Raw genomic sequence first — 24,055 nt, 5'->3', positions numbered from 1 at the left:
CCGACCCCTCCAAACCAAGCCCGGACCCCACAGACGTCCCGTTTGCTTTGGGGGGGGTTTGTGGGGTTTGCTGACCCTGAGCGCTGGCTGGAGTGACCCTCCCTTAAAAAACACCCCCAAAAATCCCCCAAAAAATCCCCAAAACTCCCCCCTAAACCCACCCTAGACCCCCCAGACCAACTGGGATCCCTCTGGAGGGGGGAGTTTTTGGGGGTCACTGATCCTGAGCACTGCCTCAAGTGACCCCCACAAACAAACCCCACATTCTCCCCCAGACCCTACAAAATCCCCTGAGCTCCCCAAAATCCACTGACCCCTCCCAGGCTCCCCCCAGACCAACTGGGACCCCGCTGGGGGGGTTCATGGGGGCCACTGACCCTGAGTGCTGCCTCAAGTGACCCCCTCGGGACCCCCCAAAAACTCCCCTGGGACCTCCAAACTTCCCCCCAAAAAAACCCCAAACCCCCCTGAGTCCCCCCAGCCCCCCCCATACCAACTGGGATCCCCTGGGGGGGGAACGTGGGGGCCACCAACCCTGAGTGACCGCCTTGGGACCCCAACAAAAAAACCCAAATTCCCACCCCATAAAAAATCCCAGAATCCCCCCAGGATCCCCCAAATCCCAGGGGATCCCCCAAACCACCCGGGGGGGCCGTGGGGGTCACTTCCTTCAGCGCTGCTTTGAGGGACCCCCCGGGACCCCCAAAAACCCCAAATCCCCCCCAGGCCCCACTTGCCCCCCCCTATTTATTCCCCCCCGGGGGCGGGGGGGGCCCTTCCCCCTGCCCCTCCCCCAGCGCTGCTTGGGCCGAGATTAAAGAGCGAAGGGAATGAACTGGTTTATACTGGTTTGGACTGGTTATACTGGGAGGGGGACTTTTAGTGGTTATACTGGTTATAATGGGTTTTACTGGGGGGGACGCAGTGGGTCTGTGTGGTTATACTGGTTTACACTGGTTAAACTGGGAGAGGGGGTGTGTGTTACTGGTTATAGCGTGCTATACTGGCTAAACTGGGGGTGTGACTGGGTTATGCTGGTTATCTTGGGAGCAGGTGTGTGACTGGTTGTACTGGGTTATACTGGTTAAACTGGGGGGTGTGACTGGGTTATGCTGGTTATCTTGGGAGTGGGCGTGTGACTGGTTGTACTGGGTTATACTGGTTAAACTGGGAGGGGAGTGTGACTGGTTATACCGGGTTAAACTGGTTAAACTGGGAGGGGAGTGTGTGGTTATACTGGGTTATACTGGTTAAACAGAGAGGGCGGTTTGTGTTACTGGTTATACTGGGAGGGGGCTGTGGGTGTCACTGGTTAAACTGGAATGGGATCATTTTCATTCCTCGCAGCTCCCAGTATGCCCAATTCCCTGCTCCCAGCACTCCCAGTATGCCTAGTTCCCACTCCCAGAACTCCCAGTATGCCCAGTTCCCACTCCCAGTAACCCCAGCACCCCAGCCAGCCCGACACCTCCGCGCCACCAGGGGTCGCCCTCCCCCGGCGGCGCCGCTGCGGCCGGTCGTCTCGCTGCCCTACCCCGGAAGTAGCCGCTCCGGCCTCTCTCGCTGCCGCACCCCGGAAGTGGCCTCTCCGGCCACACCTCTGTGGTTCAGTCCTCCCGCCGTCACCTGACCGAAACCCGCCTGACGTCACGTGATCGGAATCCGGCGTGACGTCACTGTTTGCGGAAGTGCCCGAGAGGAGCGGGTGAGGCCTGGGGGCGTTTGGGGGCAATTTGGGGACATTTGGGGACATTTTGGGGGTCTTGGGGGTTTTAAGGGGTCTAGGGGCGTTTGGGGAGGGATTTAAGGGGATTTCGAGGGGTTTCAGGGGCCGGGAGCGGCTTTGAGGGAGGATTTGGGGGCCCTGGGAGGGCTCTGAGGGGGCAGAGGGGACTCTGGGACAGCCCAGGTGTCCCCCGTGTCACATCCCTGTCCCCTCCCGTGTCCGTGTTCCCCCTTCTGCCCCTCAATGTTCCTCCCGGGTCCCAAATGTCCCTTCTGTCCCCCCGTGTCACTCGGTGTCCCCAGTGTCCGTGCCCCCACTGTCCCCCTTGTCCCCAATGTCCATCTCCCCCTGTCCCCCTCTGTGTCTGTGTCCCCCTCTCTGTCCCCCATCGTTCCCCCACCATGTCCCCGGTGTCACCTGGTGTCCCCAGAATCGTGTGTCCCCATGTTCCTCACATCCAGGTGCCACCACCTCCCTGTGTTCCCCCATGTCCGTGTCCCCCACCTATGTCCCCACTGTCCCCAGGTGTCCCACAGGTGTCCCTAATATCCTCAATGTCCCACAGGTGTCCCCCAGTGTCCCCGGGGTGTCCCCAGTGTCCCCCTGGAGCTGCTCTTTGGCTGTTGGAGGACACTGAATGAGCTTCTGCAGCAGAACCAGCAGAGGCCAGGCTGTGTCCCATCTGTGTCCCCAACATCCCCAGGTGTCCCACGAGTGTCCCCAACGTCCCCAACATCCCTCTGGAGCTGCTCTTTGGCTGCTGGAGGAGCTTCTCCAGCAGAACCAGCAGAAGCCAGGCCATATGCTGTCGCTGTCCCCACTGTCCCACAGGTGTCCCCAGCATCCCCAGGTGTCCCATGAGTGTCCCCATCATCCCCAATGTCCCCTGGGTGTCCCCAACATCCTCCTGGAGCTGCTCTCTGGCTGTTGGAGGACACAGCTGAGCTTCTCCAGCAGAACCAGCAGAGGCCAGGCCTTGTCCCATCACTGTCCCCAGTGTCCCTCAGGTGTCTCCAGTGTCCCATTGGTGTCCCCTGGGTGTTCCCCAGGTGTCCCCAACGTCCCCAGTGTCCTCTGCTTGTCCACAAAACTGCCTGGAACTGCTCTTTGACCACCGGAGGAGCTTCTCCAGCAGAACCAGCAGAACCAGCCAAGGCCGGGCTGCTTCCCATCAATGTCCCCAGTGTCCCACCAATGTCCCCAATGTCCCCAGGTGCCACCGTCGCCATGGAGCTGCTCTTTGGCCGCCGCAAGACGCCGGAGGAGCTGCTGCGGCAGAACCAGCGCGCGCTGGCGCGGGCCGTGCGGGAGCTGGACAGGGAGAGGCAGAAACTGGAGGCGCAGGAGAAGAAAATCATCGTGGACATCAAGAAAATGGCCAAGCAGGGCCAGATGGTGAGAGGGGACACTGAGGGGACACCAAGGGGACACCAGGGCTGCAGAGAGGGCGGTGGGGTGGGAGAAGGGGGAAGGGACCAGGGGACAGGGAGTGGGTCAGGGAAGGGACTGGGGGATGTGCAGGGCATGAGGGACACTGAGGGGACAAGGGACGAAGAGGGGACAAAAGGACAAGAGGATGTGGGAGGGATCAGAGGACACAGAGGGGGCTGGGGGATGTGGAGGGGACCAGGGGCATAGAGGGGACATGGGGACAAGGAGAGAGGAGGGGACAAGGGGAGAGAGGGGACCAGGTGACATGGAGGGGACAAAGGGCACGGAGGGACTGGGGGATGTGGAGGGGACAAGGGAACGTGGAGGGGACATTGGGGACAAAGTGGGGGACACTGGGGGTGCAGGGGCTGTGGTGGGGTGGGAGAAGGGGGAGGGAACCAGGGGACATGGTCACAGCAGAGACACCAGGGGACAGCAGGTGTCACACAGATAGACAGGGACAGAGGGGACAGATGGAGACAGAGTGACACATGGATGGACAGAAACACGGGGGACACACAGGGGACACACAGGGACAGCAGGGACCCTGGTGTCCTTTGGTGTCCCTGCTGTCCCTGTGACTATGTCCCCATGTCCTCTGTCCCCCCAGGACGCAGTGCAGATGATGACTGTGTCCCCATGTCCCCAGTGTCCCTGCTGTCTCCACGACTGTTTTCCTTCTGTCCCCTGTCCCCAGGATGCAGGGTGGGTGATGGCCAAGGACCTCTGTCCTGGTGTCCCCGCTGTCCCCATGACCATGTCCCCATGTCCCCAGGACACGGTGCGGGTGATGACACCATGTCCCCATGTCCCCGCTGTCCCTATGACAGTGTCCCCTCTGTGTCCCCAGGATACGGTGCAGGTGATGGCCATGTCCCCATGTCCCTGATGTCTCCATGTCCCTGATTTCCCCTCTGTGTCCCCAGGACGTGGTGTGGGTGATGGCTCTGTCCCCATAACCCTGTCCCCATGTCCCCAGGATGTGGTGCAGGTGATGGCCAAGGACCTGTGTCCCCATGTCCCTGGTGATGGCCATGTCCCCATGTCCCTGATGTCCCTTCTGTGTCCCCTGTGTGTCCCCAGGACGCGGTGCGGGTGATGGCCAAGGACCTGGTTCGCACGCGGCGCTACGTGCGCAAGTTCATCGCCATGAGAGCGAACGTCCAGGGGGTGGCGCTGCGGGTGCAGACCCTGAAATCCAACAGCGCCATGGCCAGCGCCATGCGGGGCGTGACACGGGCCATGGCCACCATGAACCGACAGGTGAGAGTCACCTGGGGTGACACGGGCCATGGCCACCATGAACCGACAGGTGAGAGTCACCTGGGGACACCTGGGGTGACACGGGCCATGGCCACCATGAACCGACAGGTGAGAGTCACCTGGGGTGACACGGGCCATGGCCACCATGAACCGACAGGTGAGAGTCACCTGGGGTGACACGGGCCATGGCCACCATGAACCGACAGGTGAGGTCACCTGGGGACACCTGGGGACACCTGGGGTGACACGGGCCATGGCCACCATGAACAGACAGGTGAGAGTCACTTGGGGACACCTGTGGCCACCTGGGATCACCTGGGGTGACATGGGCCATGGCCACCATGAACCGACAGGTGAGGTCACCTGGTGTCACCTGGATGTCCACACTGGTGTCCCTATTGTCATCCCTCTGTGTCCTGGGTGTCCCTGTGTATTGGTTTGAAAACAAACCAGTGGGAGATTACAAGTTAAGATTGAAATTAAAAATAAGTGAAATAATATAAGGAAAAGCACTGATAAAGTTAGATATAACTTAACACCCTGTTAGGGTGGTAGTAGCAGTTTAGTTGAAGCGGTGATCTTGTGAAGGTTTAGTTTTTAGCTGAAGATTTAGTTGTAGCTCTCGTTTTCTGGGAATTTAGTAGACAGGGTTAGCTCAGGCAGTTTTAAGGTTAGGTTATATCTATGTGGGAACATCTGGCTCTTCTTTTTTGGGTAGAGCATTTCACAATGGGATGAGATAAGTCTATGAGTCACACGGTGGGTTTTTGATGGCTTATTGCTTGTTATGCGGGGTGGGTCATTAGCAAGTGATGATAGCTAACGGATGGTTTATTGTTTGTTATTTGGAGTGGGTGATAGCAGCTAATGGCCCACAGCTGGTGGTAATAGAATACTTAACTATATTAATATTGCAACTTAGGACATTATTTACTCCTTATTCTATTACCAACTACACAGTTTTTACTTAAGATAAGGTTTTTTTGTGGGACACAACGGGTTTTTTTATTTGTTTGTATCACTCACTAAGTATAACTAGGTTTTTGGGCAAAAACTATTTTACGGATGGGTTTGCCTTTCCCTGAGGTGGGACTAATCTAAACAGTCTTTTTTAAAAAATTTTTTACGTGTACTACAGGGACTTTATCTCTATCTACTGTGTGTAAAGGTTTGGATTCGGCAGGACTGGCTCGATTGATAGAACTCCTTGTGTTAACTATTTAGGTGGCTTTTGTTAAGTTTAGTTTTTAATTTTTGAAGGTTTTTCTGCTAAGTGCTTTTAAAGTTGTTTTAAGTAGTCTGTTGTATCGTTTAACTTTTTCGGTAGCTGGTGTATGATAGGGGATATGGTATATTTATTTAATTTTGTGTTTTTTAGCTCAGGTGCTTATGAGGCTATTTTTGAAATGGGTTTTATTGTTAGACTTGATTCTCTTAGGGGTATCATGTTTCTACAGGACTTGCTTTTTTAGACTCAAGATGGTGTTTTGGGCAGTAGTATGAGGTACAGGGTAGGTTTTTAACCATTTTGTGGTTGCTTCTACCATGGTCAACACGTAGCGCTTTTTTTGGCGGGTTTGGGGAAGTGTGATGTAGTCAACTTGTTATATTTTTTTATACTTGTACTTTGATTATCGTTCACTATACTACAGAGGCTTTACTCGCTTGGCTTGTTTGATTGTAGCACAAGTCTCACAGCTGTGGATGACCTGTGAGATGTTGTTTATGGTTAAGTTTATTTCTCGGTTACGAGCTTACTTGTATGTCGTATTTCTTTTTTGATGACTAGAGGCATCATGGGTTCAACGAGTTAGAAATAATTTTTTTTGTGCTGCTAGTTTAGATTTACTTGTGACACTTTTACTTTGGCAGCTCGGTTTACCTGCTCGTTGTTACGATGCTCTTTATTAGCTTGACTCTTGGGTACATGTGCATTTACGTGTCGAACTTTTACAGTTAGCTTTTTTGCTCGGGCGGCGATGTTCTGCCAAATTTTAGCGGCTTAGATGGGTTTTCCTCTGCGCTGCTAGTTAGTTTTTTTCTAGCGATTTAACTATTTCTACAGTGCATTGGCTACTATTCAGGAGTCGGTGTAGAGATAAAGCTTTGGCTATTTTTCTCGTTCGGCAATATCTAAAGCCAGTTGGATGGCTTTAAGCTCTGCGACTTGACTCGATTTACTTTGTCCCTCAGTAGCCTGTACAGCTTGTCGTGTGGGGCTCCACACTGCAGCTTTCTATCTCTGATCTGCACTTATAATTCGGCAGGAACTATCGGTGAAGAGGGCATAGCGTTTTTTACTCTCTGGCAGTTCATTATATGGGGGTGCTTTTTTGGCACGTGTTACTTGCTCTTCTGCATTTTTTGAAGATAATTTAAAAGTTTTACCTTTAGGCTAGTTTGTTATAATTTCTAGAATTTCAGGGCGATTTGGGTTTTTAATACGGGTGCGCTGTGTGATGAGGGCAATTCATTTGTTCTACGTGGCATTAGTGGCATGGTGGGTAGAGGGAACTTTTTCTTTGAACATCCACCCCAGCACTGGCAATCGGGGTGTAAGGAGAAGTTGTGTTTTTGTGCCGATCACTTTTGAGGTAGCTTGGACTTTTTCATAAGTTGTCAAGATTTTTTTTTTTTGGTGGGAGTGTAGTTGGCTTCAGACTTTCTGTAACTTCGGCTCTAGAATCTTAGTGGTTGACCTCGGGTCTCACCAGGCACCTTCTGCCAAAGGCTCTAGGACAGACCATGGCTCCCGGCTGCAGAGTAAAGCACATTCTTTACCTCTGGTCTTGTTTTGACTGGGCTAAGGGCTACCGCATGAGCAATCTCTTGTTTGATCTGGGTGAAGGCTTGTTGCTGTTCAGGGCCCCAGTGGAAATCATTCTTCTTGCGGGTTATGAGGTAGAGAGGACTCACAATCTGGCTGTACTCAGGGATGTGCATTTTCCAAAAGCCTATGGTGCCTAGGAAAGCTTGCGTTTCTTTCTTGTTGGTTGGTGGAGACATCGCGATGATCTTATTGATGACTTCAGAAGGAATTTGATGCCGTCCGTCTTGCCACTTTACTCTCAGGAACTGGATCTTTCGGGCAGGTCTCTTGACTTTACTCTTCTTGATGGTAAAACCGGCTTTTAGGAGAATTCTGATGATTTTCTCTCTTTTCCTAAATACTTCTGTGGCTGTGTCCCCCCACACAATGATGTCATCAATGTACTGCAGATGTTCTGGAGCCTTACTCTTTTCTAGTGCAGCTTGGATCAGTTTATGGCAGATGGTGGGACTGTGTTTCTACCCCTGGGGCAGTCGGTTCCACGTGTACTGCACACCTCTTCAGGTGAAAGCAAACTGAGGCTTGCACTCTGCTGCCAGAGGAATGGAGAAAAAGGCATTGGCAATATCAATGGTTGCATACTACTTTGCTGCTTTGGATTCCAGCTCATACTGAAGTTCTAACATGTTCGGTACAGCAGCACTCAGTGATGGTGTGACTTTATTTAGGCTACGGTAATCTACCGTCAGTCTCCATTCTTCACTGGACTTACGCACCGGCCATATGGGGCTGTTAAAGGGTGAGTGAGCCTTGCTGACCACCCCTTGGCTCTCTAGTTCTCGAATTATCTTATGGATGGGGGCTACAGAGTCTCTGTCAGTGCGGTATTGCCGGCGATGCACTGTTGCTGTAGCAATTGGTACCCGCTGTTTTTCAATTCTCAGTAGTCCTACAGCAGACGGGTTATTTGAGAGACCAGGCAGGGTATTCAGTTGTCTTATGTCTTCTGTCTTTACGGCTGCTATCTCAAAAGCCCAGTGATGTCTCTTCGGGTCCTTGAAATATTTACTCCTGAGATAATCTATGCCGAGGATGCATGGGGCGTCTGGACTAGTCACAATGGGGTGTTTCTGCCACTCATTCCCAGTTAAACTCACTTCAGCTTCCAGTACAGTCAGCTGCTGGGATCTTCTTGTCACTCCAGAAATAGAAATGGATTTGGTCCCCACATACCTGGATGGCATCAGGGTGCACTGAGCGCTGGTGTCAACCAAAGCCGTGTATTTTTGTGGGTCAGACGTGCCAGGCCATTGGATTCACACAGTCCAATAGATCCGATTATCCCTTTCCTCTACCTGGCTAGAGGCAGGGCTCCTCTAATTCTGTTTTTGGTGCACGATGTTCTTTTCTTGTAAATGTGTTCCTGAGGTTCTTTCAAGAGGATCAGTCATATTATCACTTTCATTCTGTCGGGGGTTTTGTCCACAAGAGACTGGGGCAGTGTTGTACTTAGATGAGCTTCTTGAGCCGCGCAAATCTTAGCCACATTTGTGAAGTGCACCGGACATTATCTGGGCTCTTGGGGAATCTCTCGTTGTCTGAGAAAATGATCTCTAGCACGGCCAATTCTCTTAGGCATTGGATACTTTGTTCTATTGTGTTCTATTTTCTTTGGTGCATCTGGAGGTTTTCTTTGCAGAGGTATCTGTCTCGTACACTCGCCAGCAATCTCCGCCAGAGGCTGAGAGTTTCCTGGGTTTTCCCAATCCCCTGGTCAATGACCACATCTTGAGACAGGGATCTCAGTTGCTTGGCTTTACTTCCATCTAGAATGGTGTCATTAGCGGCGGCATCCCAGATGCGGAGCAGCCAGGTTAAGATGGATTCGTTTGCCTGCCGGGTGAATTCTCTCCGTAGGTCCCGCAGCTCCCCCAGGGACAGAGAGCGAGTGATGATCTCTGGTTCTGTCTCTTCTGTTTGGTGAGATGGTTTTGCTGCATCCTCATCAGTCGCTGTGCGGACTGATTTGCTCTTGGATTTCTTTTTCTGGACGGGGGCAACCACTACTGGCTTTGGCTGCTCTGATTCAGTAGTGGTCTGTGTTGAGACATTGACTGCTCCTTTGGTTCTTTTCTTTTTAGTGGCAGTTTGCGTGGACATGGTGCCTGCTGACTTGTTTCTTTTCTCCTCTTCTTCAAGAAGACGCTGTACTACACCAAGTATTGTTCTGATCTTTAGCAAGATGTACACGATGTTGATCAAAGAAAACAGAACTGACAAAAAGATTATGCCATCCTTAGCATCTAGAGGGAACTCAATATTTTTAAAAACGGCCGTGCCTGACCTGAAAGGCTGGAAGAAACCGCTCTCTCCTCCTAGCCCCAGAGGGTGGGTGCGATTGCTGAGCAGGTCTCAGACGAAGCAGCTCAGGTTAGGCCAGGCAGACAAAGTCGAGTATATATAACGAATGGTGTTCATCGCCTCACAGGTAACCATGCCATAGGCATAATAAACCAATAGAGCAATTCTCATGCCATTTCTTGGTCGCAACAGGAGCAATACGACGGGCAGATAGTATCCCATTTGAGGAAAAATATAGAGAGCGAGGTACAGTACCTATATAGATAAGCCGAGCATCATGGTGCTAGGATTTCTGAGTTTCCCCAGGTCGTGCCCCACGTTGGGCGCCAAAATATGTATTGGTTTGAAAACAAACCAGTGGGAGATTACAAGTTAAGATTGAAATTAAAAATAAGTGAAATAATACAAGGAAAAGCACTGACAAAGTCAGATACAACCTAACACCCTGTTAGGGTGGTAGTAGCAGTTTAGTTGAAGCGGTGATCTTGTGAAGGTCTAGTCTCTAGCTGAAGATTCAGTTGTAGCTCTCGTCTTCTGGGAATCCAGTAGACAGGGCTAGCTCAGGCAGTTCTAAGGCTAGGTTATATCTACGTGGGAACACCTGGCTCCTCCCTCTTGGGCAGAGCATCTCACAATGGGATGAGATAAGTCCATGAGTCACATGGTGGGTCTCTGATGGCCCATTGCCTGTCATGCGGGGTGGGTCATTAGCAAGTGATGATAGCTAACGGATGGCCTATTGTTTGTCATTCGGAGTGGGTGATAGCAGCTAATGGCCCACAGCTGGTGGTAATAGAATACTTAACTACATTAATATTGCAACTTAGGACACCCTGTGTCCCAGGTGTCCCCTCAGTATCCCTCTTGTCCCCACTGTCCCCTGTGTCCCATGGCTGTCCCCTCTGTTCCCTGTGTGTATCCCCTATGTGTCCCTGCTGTCCCCTGGCTGTCCCTGCTGTCCCACAGTGTCCCCACAGCTGAAGCTGCCACAGGTCCAGTGGATCCTGGTGTCCCCTGTGTGTCCCTGTTCTCCCCAATGTCCCCTCACTGTCCCCATGTGTCCCCAGCTGAAGCCGCTGTAGATCCAGCAGATCCTGCTGGAATTCCCTGTGTGTCCCCACTGTCCCCTGTGCTCTCCCCTGGCTGTCCCTGATGTCCTGCAGTGTCCTCACGTGTCCGCAGCTGAAGCTGCCGCAGATCCTGCTGGCATTCCCTGATGTCCCCAATGTCCCCTGATGTCCCCATGTCCCCCCAGCTGAAGCTGCTGCAGATCCAGCAGATCCTGCTGGAATTCCCTGATGTCCCCAATGTCCCCTGATGTCCCCAATGTCCCCTGATGTCCCCAATGTCCCCTGTGTCCCCTGTCCCCAGCTGAAGCTGCCGCAGATCCAGCGCATCCTGCTGGAGTTCCAGAAGCAGTCGGAGCTCATGGACATGAAGGAGGAGCTGATGAATGATGCCATCGACGATGCCCTTGGGGACGAGGATGATGAGGACGAGAGGTGGGGACACCCTGGGGACACACGAGAGACACCTGGGGACACTGAGGAGACACCTGGAGATACCTGGGAACACTTGGGGACAGCAAAGGACACCATGGAACACCCCAGGGACACTTGGGAACACCCAGGGGCACCTAGGGGACACGCAGGAACATCCAGAGAATACTTGGGGACACCCTGGGAACACTGGGGGACAGGCAGGGGACACCTGGGAACACCTGGGAACACTTGGGGACAGCAAAGGACACCCAGAGGACACCCCAGAGACATCCAGGGACACCAGGGGACACCAGGAGGACACCTGGGGACATCCAGGGGATACCTGGGGGCACTTGGGGACACTCACAAACACTTGGGGACACCCAGGGGACACCTGGGGACACACAGAGACATCCCAGGGACAGCCAGGGAACACCTGGGGAGAGCTGGGGACACCTGGGGGACACTCAGGGACACTTGGGGACAATTGGGAGACACTTGGGGACACCCGGGGACATGGCGAATGGGGATTTAGGGACGTGGGAACACAGAGGGGACACTGAGGGGCCACCTGTGAGCCACCAAGGGAGACCCTGCGACACCTCAAGGACAGGGGGATTTGGGGACACAGGGAGTGGGGACATGGAGGGGACATGGGGATGGAGCAAGTTCCGGTCTGTCCCAGTCCCTCCCAGTGTCCCCCAGCAGTGACACCATGGTGTCCCAGTGTCCCCTCCCAGTCCCTCCCAGTCCATCCCAGTCTGTCCCAGTGTGTGTCCCAGTATATCCCAGTCCCTCCCAGTCCATCCCAGTACATCCCAGTCTCCCCGCAGTGATGCTGTGGTGTCCCAAGTCCTGGACGAGCTGGGATTGAACCTGACGGACGAGCTGGCCAGTGAGTGGGGGAGGGGATTTGGGGGAATTTTGGGAGATTTTGGGGAAATTTGTGGGAATTTACAGGACATTTTGGGGGTGTTTAAAGGGCCTGGGAGGTGTTTCGGGGGATTTAGGGGGAAATTTGGGGGGTTTTGGGGGTCCTGGGGGAGTTGGGGGGACTTAGAGGGGATTTAAGGAGGAATTTGGGAATTTTGGGAGAATTTGAGGAATTTTGGGGGAATTTACAGGACATTTTGGGGGTGTTTAAAGGGCCTGGGGGGAGTTTTGGGGAATTTAGGGGGGGATTTGGGGGAGATTTTGGGGGCTCTGTGTGGGTTTTGGGGCGTTTGGAGGGATTGGAGGGATTAAGGGGAATTTTGAGGGAATTAAGGGACATGGGGGGATTTGTGGGGGCTGGGAAGGGTTTGGGGGGATTTTGGGGCATTTGGGGGGATTTGGGAGCATTAAAGGGCCTGGGGGTGTTTTGGGGGGATTTTGGGGGGCCTGGCAAAGGTTTAGGGGGATTTTGAGGGGTGGACTGGGGAGGGATTTGGGGGCATTTTGAGGGCGTTTACTGGGATTTGGGAACATTTGGGATATCCTGGGTGGGATTTTGGGTTATTCCAAGCAGGATTTGGGAGGGATCCTGTTGAGATTTGAGGGGATTTGGGGACATTTTTTGGGGTATTTAAAGGACCGGGGGAGCCAGTTTTTGGGGGAATATCTTGGGGCTATTTCTGGCATTTTGAGGGCATTTCCCAGGAATTTGGGATATTTGGGATCTCCTGGGCAGGATTTGGGGGGTCCCGGTGGGAATTTGGGGACATTTGGGATATCCTGGGTGGGATTTTGGGAATTCCCAGCAGGAATTTGGGGGAATTTTAGGACATTTTTGGGTATTTAAGGAACCAGGGGGCCTTTTTTGGGGGGGGTATTTTGAGGCCATTTCTGTGGCAGTTTTTTGGCATTTTGGACAACCCTGGAAGGATCTGGGGGGTCTCAGTGGGAATTTGGGATATTTGGGATTTCCTGGGTGGGATTTGGGGGGACCTGGTGGAATTTGGGGACAGTTGTGGATATTTAAGTGACTGGGTGGGGCGTTTTTGAGGGAGTATTTCGGAGCCATTTCCATGGAATTTTTGGCGCATTTCCTAGGGATTTGGGATATTTGGGAGGTCCTGGGCAGGATTTGGGATATTTGGGATATCCCGGGTGGGAATTCCCATCAGGAATTTGCAGACATTTTGGGGTGTTTAATTCACCAGCAGGGGGCGCTTTGGGGCGGGTATTTCATACCCATTTTTGGGACATTTCCCGGGAATTTGGGATATTTGGGATAGCCCGGGTGGGATTTGGGGGGTCCCGGTGGGAATTTGGGATATTTGGGATATCCTGGATGGGATTTGGGGAATCCCAGCAGGCTTTTGGGGACATTTTTTGGGTATTTAAGGCACCAGTGGGGCAATTTTTGGGTGGTACTTTGGGGTAATTTCCATGGCATTTTTGGGGCATTTCCCGGGAATTTGGGATGTTTGGGATATCCCGGGTGGGATGTGGGAATTCCCATCAGGAATTTGGGAGAATTTGCAGATGTTTTGGGGTATTTAATTCACCAGCAGGGGGCGCTTTGGGGCAGCTATTTCCGAGCCATTTTTAGGGCAATTCCCGGGAATTTTGGGACATTTCGCTCATTCCCATCGGCATTTCGGGCTGTCCCCTGACCCTGTCCTTTGTCCCCTCCTTGTCCCCAGCTCTGCCACCCCCGGGGGGGTCCCTGGCGGCGGGGGAGGGGCGCGGGGGGGCCGAAGCCGCCTCGGCTGCTCTGGCTGACGCCGACGCCGACCTGGAGGAGAGACTGAAGAACCTGCGGAGGGACTGAGAGCCCCGAGAGACCCCCGGAGTGGGACTGGGAGTTCCCCCTTTAGTTGGGATATTTTGGCGATTTTGGGGGATTTTTCCCCTTTATTTAGGATTTATTTGGGATTTTTCTAGAGATTTTGGGGGGATTTTTGGGTGTCCCCCTGGGGGACTGTGTCCCACCCTCGGGATGCCCCCAGGGACTGAGACCCCCTGGGTGGGAGTGGGATTTTCCCCCTTTAGTTGGGATTGTTTAGTGATTTTTCCACTTTATTTGGGATTTTAGGGGTGATTTTTAGGGTATTTTTTGATGTCCCACTGGGGGTCTCTGCCCCACCCTCGGGATGCCCCCAGGGACTGAGACCCCCGGGACACCCCCGGAGTGGGATTGGGATTTTCCCCCTTTATTTTGGATTGTTTGGGATTTTTTTTTTTTTTTTTTGGGTGTCTTTCCCCATAGCTCTCTGCCCCACCTGGGGGTTGTGACCCCCTCAGAGTGGGATTGGGATTTCTCCCCTTAATTTGGGGTTTTTAGGCTTTTTTTGGGTCCCCCGGGGTGATTTCCCGCTTTTATTTGGGATTTTTTTGCTGCTTTTTGGGGGATTTTTGGGTCTCTCCTGGGGGGTCTCATCCTCACTCTGGCACCCCCTCAGGACCCCCCGGAATGGGATTTTCCCCCTTTATTTGGCATTTTCACTCTTTTTTAGGGGATTTTCAGGTCCTCCCCCATTTTTTGGCTTCACAACTCCATTTTGGGAGATTCCCCCTTTTTTGGGATATTTCCCACTCATTTTTGGGGTCTCCCCCCTCTCCCTGGGGGTGTTTCCCCTCTTTTTGGAGTCTTTCCCACCTTTATTTGGGATATTGACACTAATTTGGGGTAAATTCCCCCCTCCCAGAGGTCTTTCCCCCCTTTTTGGGATTTTTCTCCCCATTTTTGGGGTTTTCCCCCCCCTCAATAAAGTTTCATTGGACCCTTGGCTGCTCCAGTTCCTTCCTGGGGGTCCCAGTTTGGGACTGGGAGAACTGGGAGGGGTGTGGGGAGGTCAGTTGGGGGTCCTGGGAGGGTTTGGGGGAATCGATTTGGGGTTTGGGGGCTCATTTTTGGGTCGGGGAGGTCAATTTGGAGTCCCCAGTGGGGTAATCTGCAAAAACTTCACTTTTTTGGGGGGAAAAGCCCCAAAATATAGGATTTTTGGGTCTTTTTGGCTGATTTTTGGCATGTGGTGTTGATTTTTTGGGTGATTTAGGGTCTTTGAGTTCATTTCAGGGTGTTTGGGCTGAATTTTGGGGGCTTTGGGCTGATTTTCAGGTGGTTTGGCTAATTTTGAGGGTGTTTGGGTCATTTTTTGGGGTGTTTTGGTTCATTTTTAGGGTCTTCGGGCTCATTTTTAAATATAATTCCTCAAAAACAGTGTTTTTTAAAAAACTCACCACTGGGAAAAACAGCAATTCTGGCATTTCTCCCAAAATTGCCAATTTCCCAGGGGTGTTTTGGAGTTCTTTGACCTTTTCAGGGCTCAAATTTAAAAATAAACCCCAAAAAGTGAAGTGAAAACTCTGTAAAAAGCGGAAAAATCCCCCACAAAATCCCACTTCCCTTTTTTAGGGGCTTTTTTTTGCATTTTTGACTTTTTTCCTGGGGGTTTGGGGCATTTTCAGGGCTTGAGTAACACAGAAAACACCAAAATCGGCTGAGAACACCCCAAAAAAAGGGATTTACCTGGAAAAGGGAGCACAGGTGAGAGGGAACCTCAAAATTTGGAGTTTGAAGACCCCAAAATGTGGATTTTGGGAAGGAGAATCCAAAGATTTGAAGGGGGGGACCCAAAAATGTGGATTTTTTTGAGGAATGTGGATTTTTGGGAGGGAGAACCCCAAATGTAGAGCTTGGGAACCCCAAAATTTGGAGCTGGGAACTGGAGGAGCCCCAAAACGTGGAACTGGGGAGTCCCAAAACATAGACTTTGGGAGAGGGGACCCCAAAATTGGGAGGTGGAGACCCTAATATGTGGATTTTGGGAGAAGGGACCCCAAAATGTGGATTTGGGAGCCCAAAAATGTGGATTTTGGGAGACTCATGGCCCTGGGGCTGCTGAAATTGAAGCGATTTTGAGGAAAATCCCGGATTTTTCCACAGGCTCCGGAGCGATGCTGACACTCCAGGTAGGGTTGGAATATTCTGGGAATTTTATTGGGAGGGAAAAAAAAAAAGAAAAAAGAAAAAAAAAAAAAGGAGGGGTGGGATTTTTTTCCCAGCACCCAGCAGTTGCAAATAAAAAACCCAAATTCCATAAAATACCAAATTAAATGGAATTAAACCAGAAAAAAGAGGAATCAGCCCGTCCCTTTTCCAGCTTTTTTCCCCTCAGATTTAAAATCTTGGCGCTGGGATGATCCGGCGGGATTTCAACCCAAAAAGTCCACAGGAAAAGTGGGAATTTGGGATTGGGAATTTAGGACTGGGGAAGGTGATGCCTCCTGGGTCTCCCCCAGCTCTTGGCCTTTGCCATCCTCATCCTCGGAATTCCGGGAATTTTGGGATTTCCGGGAATTCTGGCGGTGCCAGCCCCGGGAAGGAGCCCCCTGGAGCGTCCCGGTGAGTCCCAGTATATCCCAGTATATAATCCCAGTCTCAGCCCAGTCTATCCCAGTGCCTCCCAATCCTCTCCCAGTGATCCCAGTTCCCCTCCCAGTATATACCAATCGCCTCCAAATCCATCCCAGTCCCTCCCAGTGACCCCAGTTCCCCTTCCCAGCACATCCCAATCCCCTCCCAGTACAGCCCAATCCCCTCCCAGTACAGCCCAGTTCCCTCCCTGTGCATCCCAGTGTCTCCCAATATATCCCAGACCCCTTCTGTTACATCCCAGTCCCTTTCCAGTACATTCCAGTCCTTTCCCAGTACATCCCATCCCCTCCCAGTATATCCCAGTGCCCTCCCAGCACATCCCAATCGCCTCTCCGTAAATCCCAGTCCTTTCCCAGTCCATCCCCTGTACAACCCAGTCCCCTCCCAGTATATACCAGTCCCCTCCCAATGAATCCCAATCCCTTCCCAGTCCATTCCATCCCTCCCAGTATATCCCAGTGCCCTCCCAGTGCATCCCAATCCCCTCTCAGTACATCCCCAGTCCTTTCCCAGTACATCCCAGTCCACCCTCAGTACATCCCAGTGTCCCCCAATCTCCTCCCAGTCCATCCCAGTGCCCTCCCAGTCCATCCCAACCCTTCCAGGCCTTCCCTTCTTTCCCCCAAATCCCATTCCCATTCCCCCAATCCCATTCCCATTCCCCCAATCCCATTCCCATTCTCCTAATCCCAATCCCATTTCCCCAATCCCAATCCCATTTCCCGAATCCCAATCCCATTTCCCCAATCCCATTCCCAATCCCAATCCCATTCCAGCTCCCACCCGGCTCCCTCCCCGCCGCCATCGCTCCCCGGATTCCCCTCCATCCTCCCTCCACTGGGAACCTTTCCACGACCACATCCCCTCCCACGCCGTCTCCAACTGGAACGACCATTCCAAACGCCTGGAATTCATCTGCTCCACGCGCATGCTGGGCTGCAACCTCGGCGCCTTCTCCCCCGAGCGCGGCCACTCCTGCTTCTTCTCGTGGGCCGAGCAGGAGATGAGCAGCCCCGAATTCCAGCTCCTGGTCAATCCCGCCGGATTCGAGGCACTGGACTGGGTGGACAGTTCCTTCGGGAGCATTCCCGAGGGAGCCGTGGAGGGTTGTCCGCTCACGGATGTTTTTGTCGGCCGCAGCCGGGACGGGCTGGGGAAGATCTCCAGGGAGCAGCAGGCGCTGTTCGTGGCGGTGGATGGGGAGGAGATTTGGTACAAGTGGTACCAAACCCTGGTGGTCCGGCAGGGCCAATCCCATCTTTTCATCGGGAATGTCTCCTACAACGCCAGCGCGGCGTGGGAAACCTCGGAACCCGCGGAGGTGACTGAGGTGGTGGTGAGGAACCCGGAATGCCACGCGATCCCGAAATCCCTGAGCTTGGAGGAGGCCACGGAGGTGGAGCATGGCTGGAGCGCCGAGCTGCCGGAGGCGCGCGGGGTTCTCCACGCGGCTCCGCCGATTTTCACGGAATCGGGATGGGAATTCGGGAACGTCACCACCATCCCGTGGGCGGGCGGCGCCACCCTCACCGAGTTCGTGTCGCGCGTCCACGAGGCGCGGGAGGAGATCCCGGCGCGCTCAGAATGCTCTGTGGTGCTCCGCGGGGTCCGCAGGGATGTCCGGATCCCGTTTTCCGCCTGGCTCACTCGGGAATTCCGCTCCGGCCACCAGCACCGCGTGGCCGTGGTGGGGTGGGTGAGGAGCCAGGTGGTCACTGGGGTCCGAGCTGGCCTGGAGCGATGCCGGGCGATCACTGAGCTCCCGCCGTGCCCGGATTAGGAATGGGGCCAGTATAAACCAGTATATCCCAGTGAATCCCAGTATATCCCAATATATCCCAGTGAATCCCAGTACATCCCAGTGAATCCCAGTCTCAACCCTCTTGAGAAACCTGTGGGATTTGGCTTTCCAAGTATATCCCAGTATATCCCAGTCTCAACCCCATTGCAAAACCCATGGGATTTGGCTTTTCCTGCTGGGTTTTCCCCCAGATCTTTCCTGCAGAATGCAACGGCGGCAAATCCAGAGGAATGCTTGGCTTCGGGTCGGTTTTCCTGTATTTTTGGCTTTTGTGGGATAAATTTCTTCCCAAAATGCAGGGAAATGGGGTTTTCCAGCTGTGTTTCCTTTCTTCTCCCAAAAAAGGACACCACCACCATGAAAACCAAGAAAACGCTTGGGTCTGGGTTTTTTTCCCCAATATTTTTGGCCTTTGTGGGACAACCTTCATCCCAGTCTGAAACCACAAGAAAATGTGGTGTTTTCCATGTGAGTTTCCTGTTTTCTCCCAAGAAACCTCCAACACCACCATGAAATCCAGGATAATCATGGTTTTCTCATGGTTTTTCCCCATCTTTTTCATTTTCATGTCAGAATCTACATCCCTGTATGGAACAATGCAGGGAAATGTGGATTTCCAGCTGAATTTCCCGTTTTCTCAAAAAAACCCTCCAGCATCACCATGAAATCCAGGAAAATCACTGGATCAGTGATTTTTTTTTCCCCACATTTTTTTGATTTTCATGGCATAACCTTCAGAAAATGTGGTGTTTTAGGTCAGGATTTTCCATTTCCTCCCAAAAAACCCTCCAGCAACACCCTGGAATCCTGGAAAAGACCCATTTTCCCCTCTACATTCCCTATTTTTTGTCCCCAAATTCCTCAAACACAGGATGCAGGAAAATGCATTTCCTACATGATTTTCCCTTTTTTTGCCATCCAAATTTTCTCTCTCTGACCTGGAGCTGGATGGACACAATTCCCATTTCCCACGTTCGCGTTGGTTTTTTCCTCGCGTTTCTCATGAAAATCATTTGCAGAGCAAAAAAAGTTCCAGCTGTGGGGTTGTGGAAACTCTTCCAAAAAGGGATTTAGGAAGAGAAGGGATGAGGAAAAATGGGGCAAAAAAAGCCAAAATAAGGGATGCAGAGGGATCTTGGGGGGCATGGGGGATCCCTGGGGTGGGGAAACATCCCAAAATCCAAGGGATCAACGCCATCCCAAGGCCTGGGGGTGGGGGGGATGTCCGGGATTTTGGGGGCGTCTGGGACTGGGGGGATCCCTGGGACAATCCCGGCTTGGGAAGGAGAGAGGGGCTGGGGGTCCTGGAATGCTGAAGGGGTCCAGGGGGCTGGGGGGGAGGGATTTGGGGGCACCCTGAAGTGGGGGAGAGGATGTGGAATTGGAAAGATCCCAAACTTCCTGGGGGGAGAAGGAATTTGGGGAGACCCCAAATTTCCTGGAGGAGGAGGACGGGATCTGGGGAGACTCCAGATTTTCTGGAATGAAGGGTGGGGGAGAAGGAGACAGTGATCTGGGGAGATCCTGGATTTACCAAGGAAAATTTTTGGCTCTCATCCTGCAGCTCCCCCCCCATGAGGCCAAGAAGGGACAAAACCCATTTTTCCAGGGAAGGGGGAAAAATTGGGAAGGGCAAAGCCCAAGATTCCCATGGTGACCCCATGGAGACCCCTGGGTGAGGTTGGTTGGATCACTGGGAGCAGGGAATGGGATCATGAAGCCACCACATCATGGGAACATCCCACCACCTGCGTGGGATCTGTGGGAATAGGGAATGGGATCATTGAGCCACCAGGTCATGGGGGATATCCCACCACCCATCTTGGATCTCCAGGATCAGGGAATGGGATCATGGAGTCAACTATCAGCTCATATCCATCCTCATCTGTTTTTGATCCACTTCAGGACAGGCCACCAGCTCCTGGGGGACACTGGTCACCGGTGTCCCATCTCCAGAACCAGGGAGCAAAGTCCTGGAGCCACTGGGCTCATGGGGCCCATGAGTCATGGTCCTACCATCCCTGTTGGATATCTGGGAGCAGGGAATGGGATCATGGAGCCACCAGGGCATTGGAAACATCAACCATCAGTTCATGTCCATCCTCATCTGTGTTTGACCCTTTAGGACAATCCTGGGGCCACCAGCTCCAGGGGGACATGGATCCCATCTCCAGGAGCAGGAAGCCAAGTCCTGGAGCCCCCAGGTCACGGAAGACATCAACCATCAGCTCACGTCCATTCTCATCCGTGTTTGACCCACTTCAGAGCAATCCTGGGGCCACCAGCTCCTGGAGGACTTTGGCCACCTGTGTCCCGTCTTGGGGACCAGGGAGCCACATCCTGGAGCTCCCAGGCACCCCCATCACCCCCCAAACTCCACCACTGTCACCCACCGCCACCCGCGGTCACTTGTCCCCAGCTGCCGCCCTGGCGTGGATCCGCGCATGCCTGGCCAGCGAGGACTTGTTGCTGAAGCCCTTCCCGCAGTGACCGCAGGGGAACGGCCGCTCCCCGGTGTGTGACCGCTCGTGCACCGTCAGATCCGCCAGGTACTTGAAGCTCTTCCCGCACGTCCGGCAGGGGTACGGCCGCTCCTGGGTGTGCGAGCGCCGGTGCATGGTCAGGTTGGACTGCTGGCTGAAGCGCTTCCCGCAGGCCGGACAGGGGTACGGCCGCTCGCCGGTGTGCGAGCGCCGGTGCTTGTTGAGGTCCGAGGGGTTGGTGAAGCTCTTCCCGCAGTGGCCGCAGCCGTAGGGTCGCTCGCCGGTGTGGAGGCGCCGGTGCGTGGTCAGTGTGGACAGGTGGCCGAAGCGCTTCCCGCACTGGCCGCAGCCATACGGCTTCGCTCCAGTGTGCGTCCGCTCGTGGGTCTTCAGGTGGGTCAGGCGGCCGAAGGTTTTCCCGCACTGACCGCAGGGGTACGGCTTCTCCGCGGTTCCGGCGGTGTCCGGCGGTTTTCCAGAGGTTCCGCGCCGGGGGGTTCCTCGCCGGGTGGGAATTGCGGGTTTTGGGGTGGTGGGTGGGTTTTGGGGTTGACGAAGGGGTATCTCTGGGGCTGTGGTGGGACCTGTGAGGGAAGAGAATGACCACAGGGTGGTTTCTCCACAGGGAATGTCCTGCTCTGGCCCCACTGCACTCCAACGGGGTGGGGTTGGTCCAGCTCCTGCCGCTGACCTTCCAAATCCACCCCTGGGGGTTCAACAGGATCATCAGGAGAAGGGTGAAGTTGGACCTTTGATCAGGTTGGGTTTGACCCTAAGAAAAGGTTTTTGACCCAAGATGCTTTTGGAGCCCAAGGACATGATTTTGTGCCCATTGAGATATTTTTGAACCCAAAATGGTTTTTGAGCCCAAGATGGTTTTTGACCGCAAGAATTTGGGTTTTGGCTCCATTGAGATAATTTTGACACCCAGGAGATGATTTTTGGGGCCACAGAGATGATTTTTGAGTCCCACCTCCACACGCCTCCAGCTCTGGCAGGAGCACCTTCACCCCAGTTTTGGGAGGGATGAAGGGTCTCCTCCCCCCATCCCAGTACCTCCTTCCAGCAGCTCCTCTTCCTCAGCCACCGCCTTCTCCTCCTGGGGGGACTCTGACAGGGGGCTTGGTGGGACCCCCAAATCTCTGGGGTCCTCCATGTCTCCAGGGTCCACATCCTCCACCTTCACCCGCACGGTCACCTGAGGGACACAGGAAAAGGGACTCCAGGAGCTGCTGAGGGGATTTGGGATTCCCAAAAGCTCCAGAGTGGATTTGGGTGCCTGGGATCCCCAGAGCCCCAGAGAGTTTTGGGTGCTTAGGATCCCCAAAAGCTCCTGGAGTGATTTTGGGGCCAGGGACCTCCAGGAGCTGCCAAGGAGATTTGGGAGCCCAGGACCCCCAAAAGCTGCCAAGGGAATTTGAGTGCCTTGGACTCCCTGGGGTTCTAGAGGGGATTTAGGTACCGAGGACCCCCAAAAGCTGCTGAGTGGATTTAGGAGTGGGGGACCCTCAAAAACCACCAAGGATTTGGTGTCTTTCCAGTCTTAATTTTGGGGCTGCCCTCGGCAACGAGCTCAGAACACAGAGCAGGGAGGGCTGCAGGGATGGGATGTGGTGGGACGAAGTGAGGGGTGGCCGATTATTCCCAATTTTGGGACCAGGAGCCCCTCAAACCCCCCTCGACCGCTGCCGCTCCCACCTGCTGCTCCCAAATCGCGGCTGGATCTCCGCGCTGGAAGCTCTCGGCCAAAGCCACGGCCTGGGCGCAGGACTCGGGGTGCCTGACCCACACCCAGCTCTGGATGTCCTCGGGGAGGATGCTGAGGAACTGCTCGAGCACCAGCAGCTCCATGATCTGCTCCTTGCTGCGCACCTCGGGCCGCAGCCAGCCCCGCGACAGCTCCCGCAGCCGCCGCCACACGTCCCGCGGCCCCGCCGCCTCCTGGTAGCGGAACTGCCGGAACCGCAGCCGCCGCAGCTCGGTACCGGCGCCCCCCGAACCGCCACCGGGACCACCCCCGGGGAGGGCAGGGACCAGGCGCCGCGTCCACTCGCCGCGGGGCCACCGGCGGCCGGAGGAGCTCCCGGTGTCCTCGGTCCCCTCCGGGGGTCGCAGCCGCCAGCGCGGGCGGGGAGGGGGGGTCTCCATCGTGCTGGGTTCTGTCGTGGCCCCCCCGGGATACCGCGATGTGGATCTGAGGAGGGGGACAGGGGTGGGTGAGGAGGGAGCCCCGCGCCCACCCGGGGGTCTCCCGGCTTTTCAGCCCCGCTTTACAACTCCCAGTTTGCAACCACCCCCGCCTTAAAGACCCTTCAGGACCCCCTCCCCCATTAACCCCACCAGACCCCCAACCCTCCCCCGGCCCCCCTTCCCCCCCAAAACCCTCAGACCTTTTTAATGTCTCCCGCTGGAGTCCACCCCGACCCCCGGCTGTGGGGTCCCGAGACCCCCCAGACCTGGCTCCCGATCGCGCAGCGCCCCCCAGACCTGGGGGTCCATCAGCCCCCCCCGACTCTTGGGTCCCGAGACCCCCCAGACTCCCCAAACCTGGGAGTTCCGACACCCGCACCCCCGGCCCTAAAGCCCCCCCGGCCCTGGGGTCCTGGGCACCCCGCCATTCAAACCGGGGTCCCGAAGCCCCCCAGCCCCGGATCCCGCAGCCCCCCCTGGATTTGGGGTCCTGCCTTCCCCAAACCCCCATCGCCCCCTCCCCATTCAAACCTGGGGTCCCTCCCGCAGCCCCCAAAGTCCCCTCCCCATTCAAACCTGGGGGTCCCGAAGCCCCCCGGATTGGGGTCCTGCCCTCCCCACCCCGAAAGCCCCCTCCCCATTCAAACCTGGGGTCCCTCCCGCAGCCCTCGCCCGCCGCTCGCCGACACAAAGGCCCTGAGCGGCCTGGCCCAGCCCCGCCCCCGAGGGGTCCCTGGGGGTCCCGAGGGGTCCCGGGGGGTCGCGATGCCCCCAAATTCCTCCCCCCCCCCCAATCCCCCCCCCCGACCCCGCCGTACGTCCGGGAGGCGGCGAGACACCGCCGCTCATTGGGCGAGCGAGCTGTCAATCACAACGGGGCCACGCCCACAGGCCTGCCTAGGGGCGGGACGCTGAGGGCAGGATTGACAACGAGGGCGACCAATAGAAGCGCGATACGAGTAGAGGGGGCGGGGCTGAGCGGTGGCAGATCTTGGTATTTGATTGACAGCACTGAGAGCCAATGGGAGCTGGAAAGTGATGAGGAGGTCTGGCCTGGGTGGGAAGGCCACGCCCTTTCCGTGCTCTTGCGGCGGGAAGGGTCCCCAAACCCGGGGGGACACAAAGGGGACACCAAAAACACCCCTGGGGGCCTCTGGAGCCTCCGGGTGGCGAATTCCCCGAAA

The 24,055-nt window shown here is 54.7% G+C and overlaps 3 protein-coding genes across 4 annotated transcripts; 2 read left to right on the top strand and 1 right to left on the bottom strand.

Annotated features, from left to right (window-relative positions):
- The first annotated feature begins 1,563 nt into the window (after positions 1-1,563).
- CHMP2A (charged multivesicular body protein 2A) lies at positions 1,564-14,478 on the top strand. The gene is made up of 6 exons (XM_085045594.1): positions 1,564-1,705; positions 2,940-3,121; positions 4,241-4,420; positions 10,923-11,053; positions 11,866-11,927; positions 13,660-14,478. Exons 2-6 carry the CDS (start codon positions 2,954-2,956, stop codon positions 13,785-13,787), a joined length of 669 nt encoding a protein of 222 aa, XP_084901720.1. The 5' UTR covers positions 1,564-1,705; positions 2,940-2,953; the 3' UTR covers positions 13,788-14,478.
- A 354-nt stretch (positions 14,479-14,832) lies between these two features.
- Positions 14,833-18,502, top strand: LOC146422977 (natterin-3-like). Its single transcript, XM_085045589.1, has 4 exons — positions 14,833-15,506; positions 15,906-15,931; positions 16,262-16,364; positions 17,174-18,502. The coding sequence occupies exons 2-4, from the start codon at positions 15,917-15,919 to the stop codon at positions 18,175-18,177; spliced, it is 1,122 nt and encodes a 373-aa protein (XP_084901715.1). The 5' UTR covers positions 14,833-15,506; positions 15,906-15,916; the 3' UTR covers positions 18,178-18,502.
- Positions 18,503-20,067: 1,565 nt separating this feature from the next.
- Positions 20,068-23,651, bottom strand: LOC146422976 (uncharacterized). Of its 2 annotated transcripts, none has more exons than XM_085045575.1 (4): positions 23,519-23,651; positions 22,380-22,875; positions 21,738-21,879; positions 20,068-21,265 (listed from the first exon to the last, which is right to left on the bottom strand). In XM_085045575.1, exons 2-4 carry the CDS (start codon positions 22,827-22,829, stop codon positions 20,604-20,606), a joined length of 1,254 nt encoding a protein of 417 aa, XP_084901701.1. In that variant the 5' UTR covers positions 22,830-22,875; positions 23,519-23,651; the 3' UTR covers positions 20,068-20,603. The 2 variants fall into 2 exon arrangements, with proteins under 2 accessions (XP_084901701.1, XP_084901702.1); XM_085045576.1 differs by lacking the exon at positions 23,519-23,651 and adding an exon at positions 23,403-23,416.
- Positions 23,652-24,055: the final 404 nt, after the last annotated feature.

This window comes from Lichenostomus cassidix, unplaced genomic scaffold (genome assembly GCF_008360975.1).
Source record: "Lichenostomus cassidix isolate B80296 unplaced genomic scaffold, HeHo_3.0 HiC_scaffold_38, whole genome shotgun sequence".
Classification (NCBI taxonomy): Eukaryota; Metazoa; Chordata; class Aves; order Passeriformes; family Meliphagidae; genus Lichenostomus; species Lichenostomus cassidix.
This window is presented reverse-complemented; position numbering and strand designations above follow the sequence as displayed.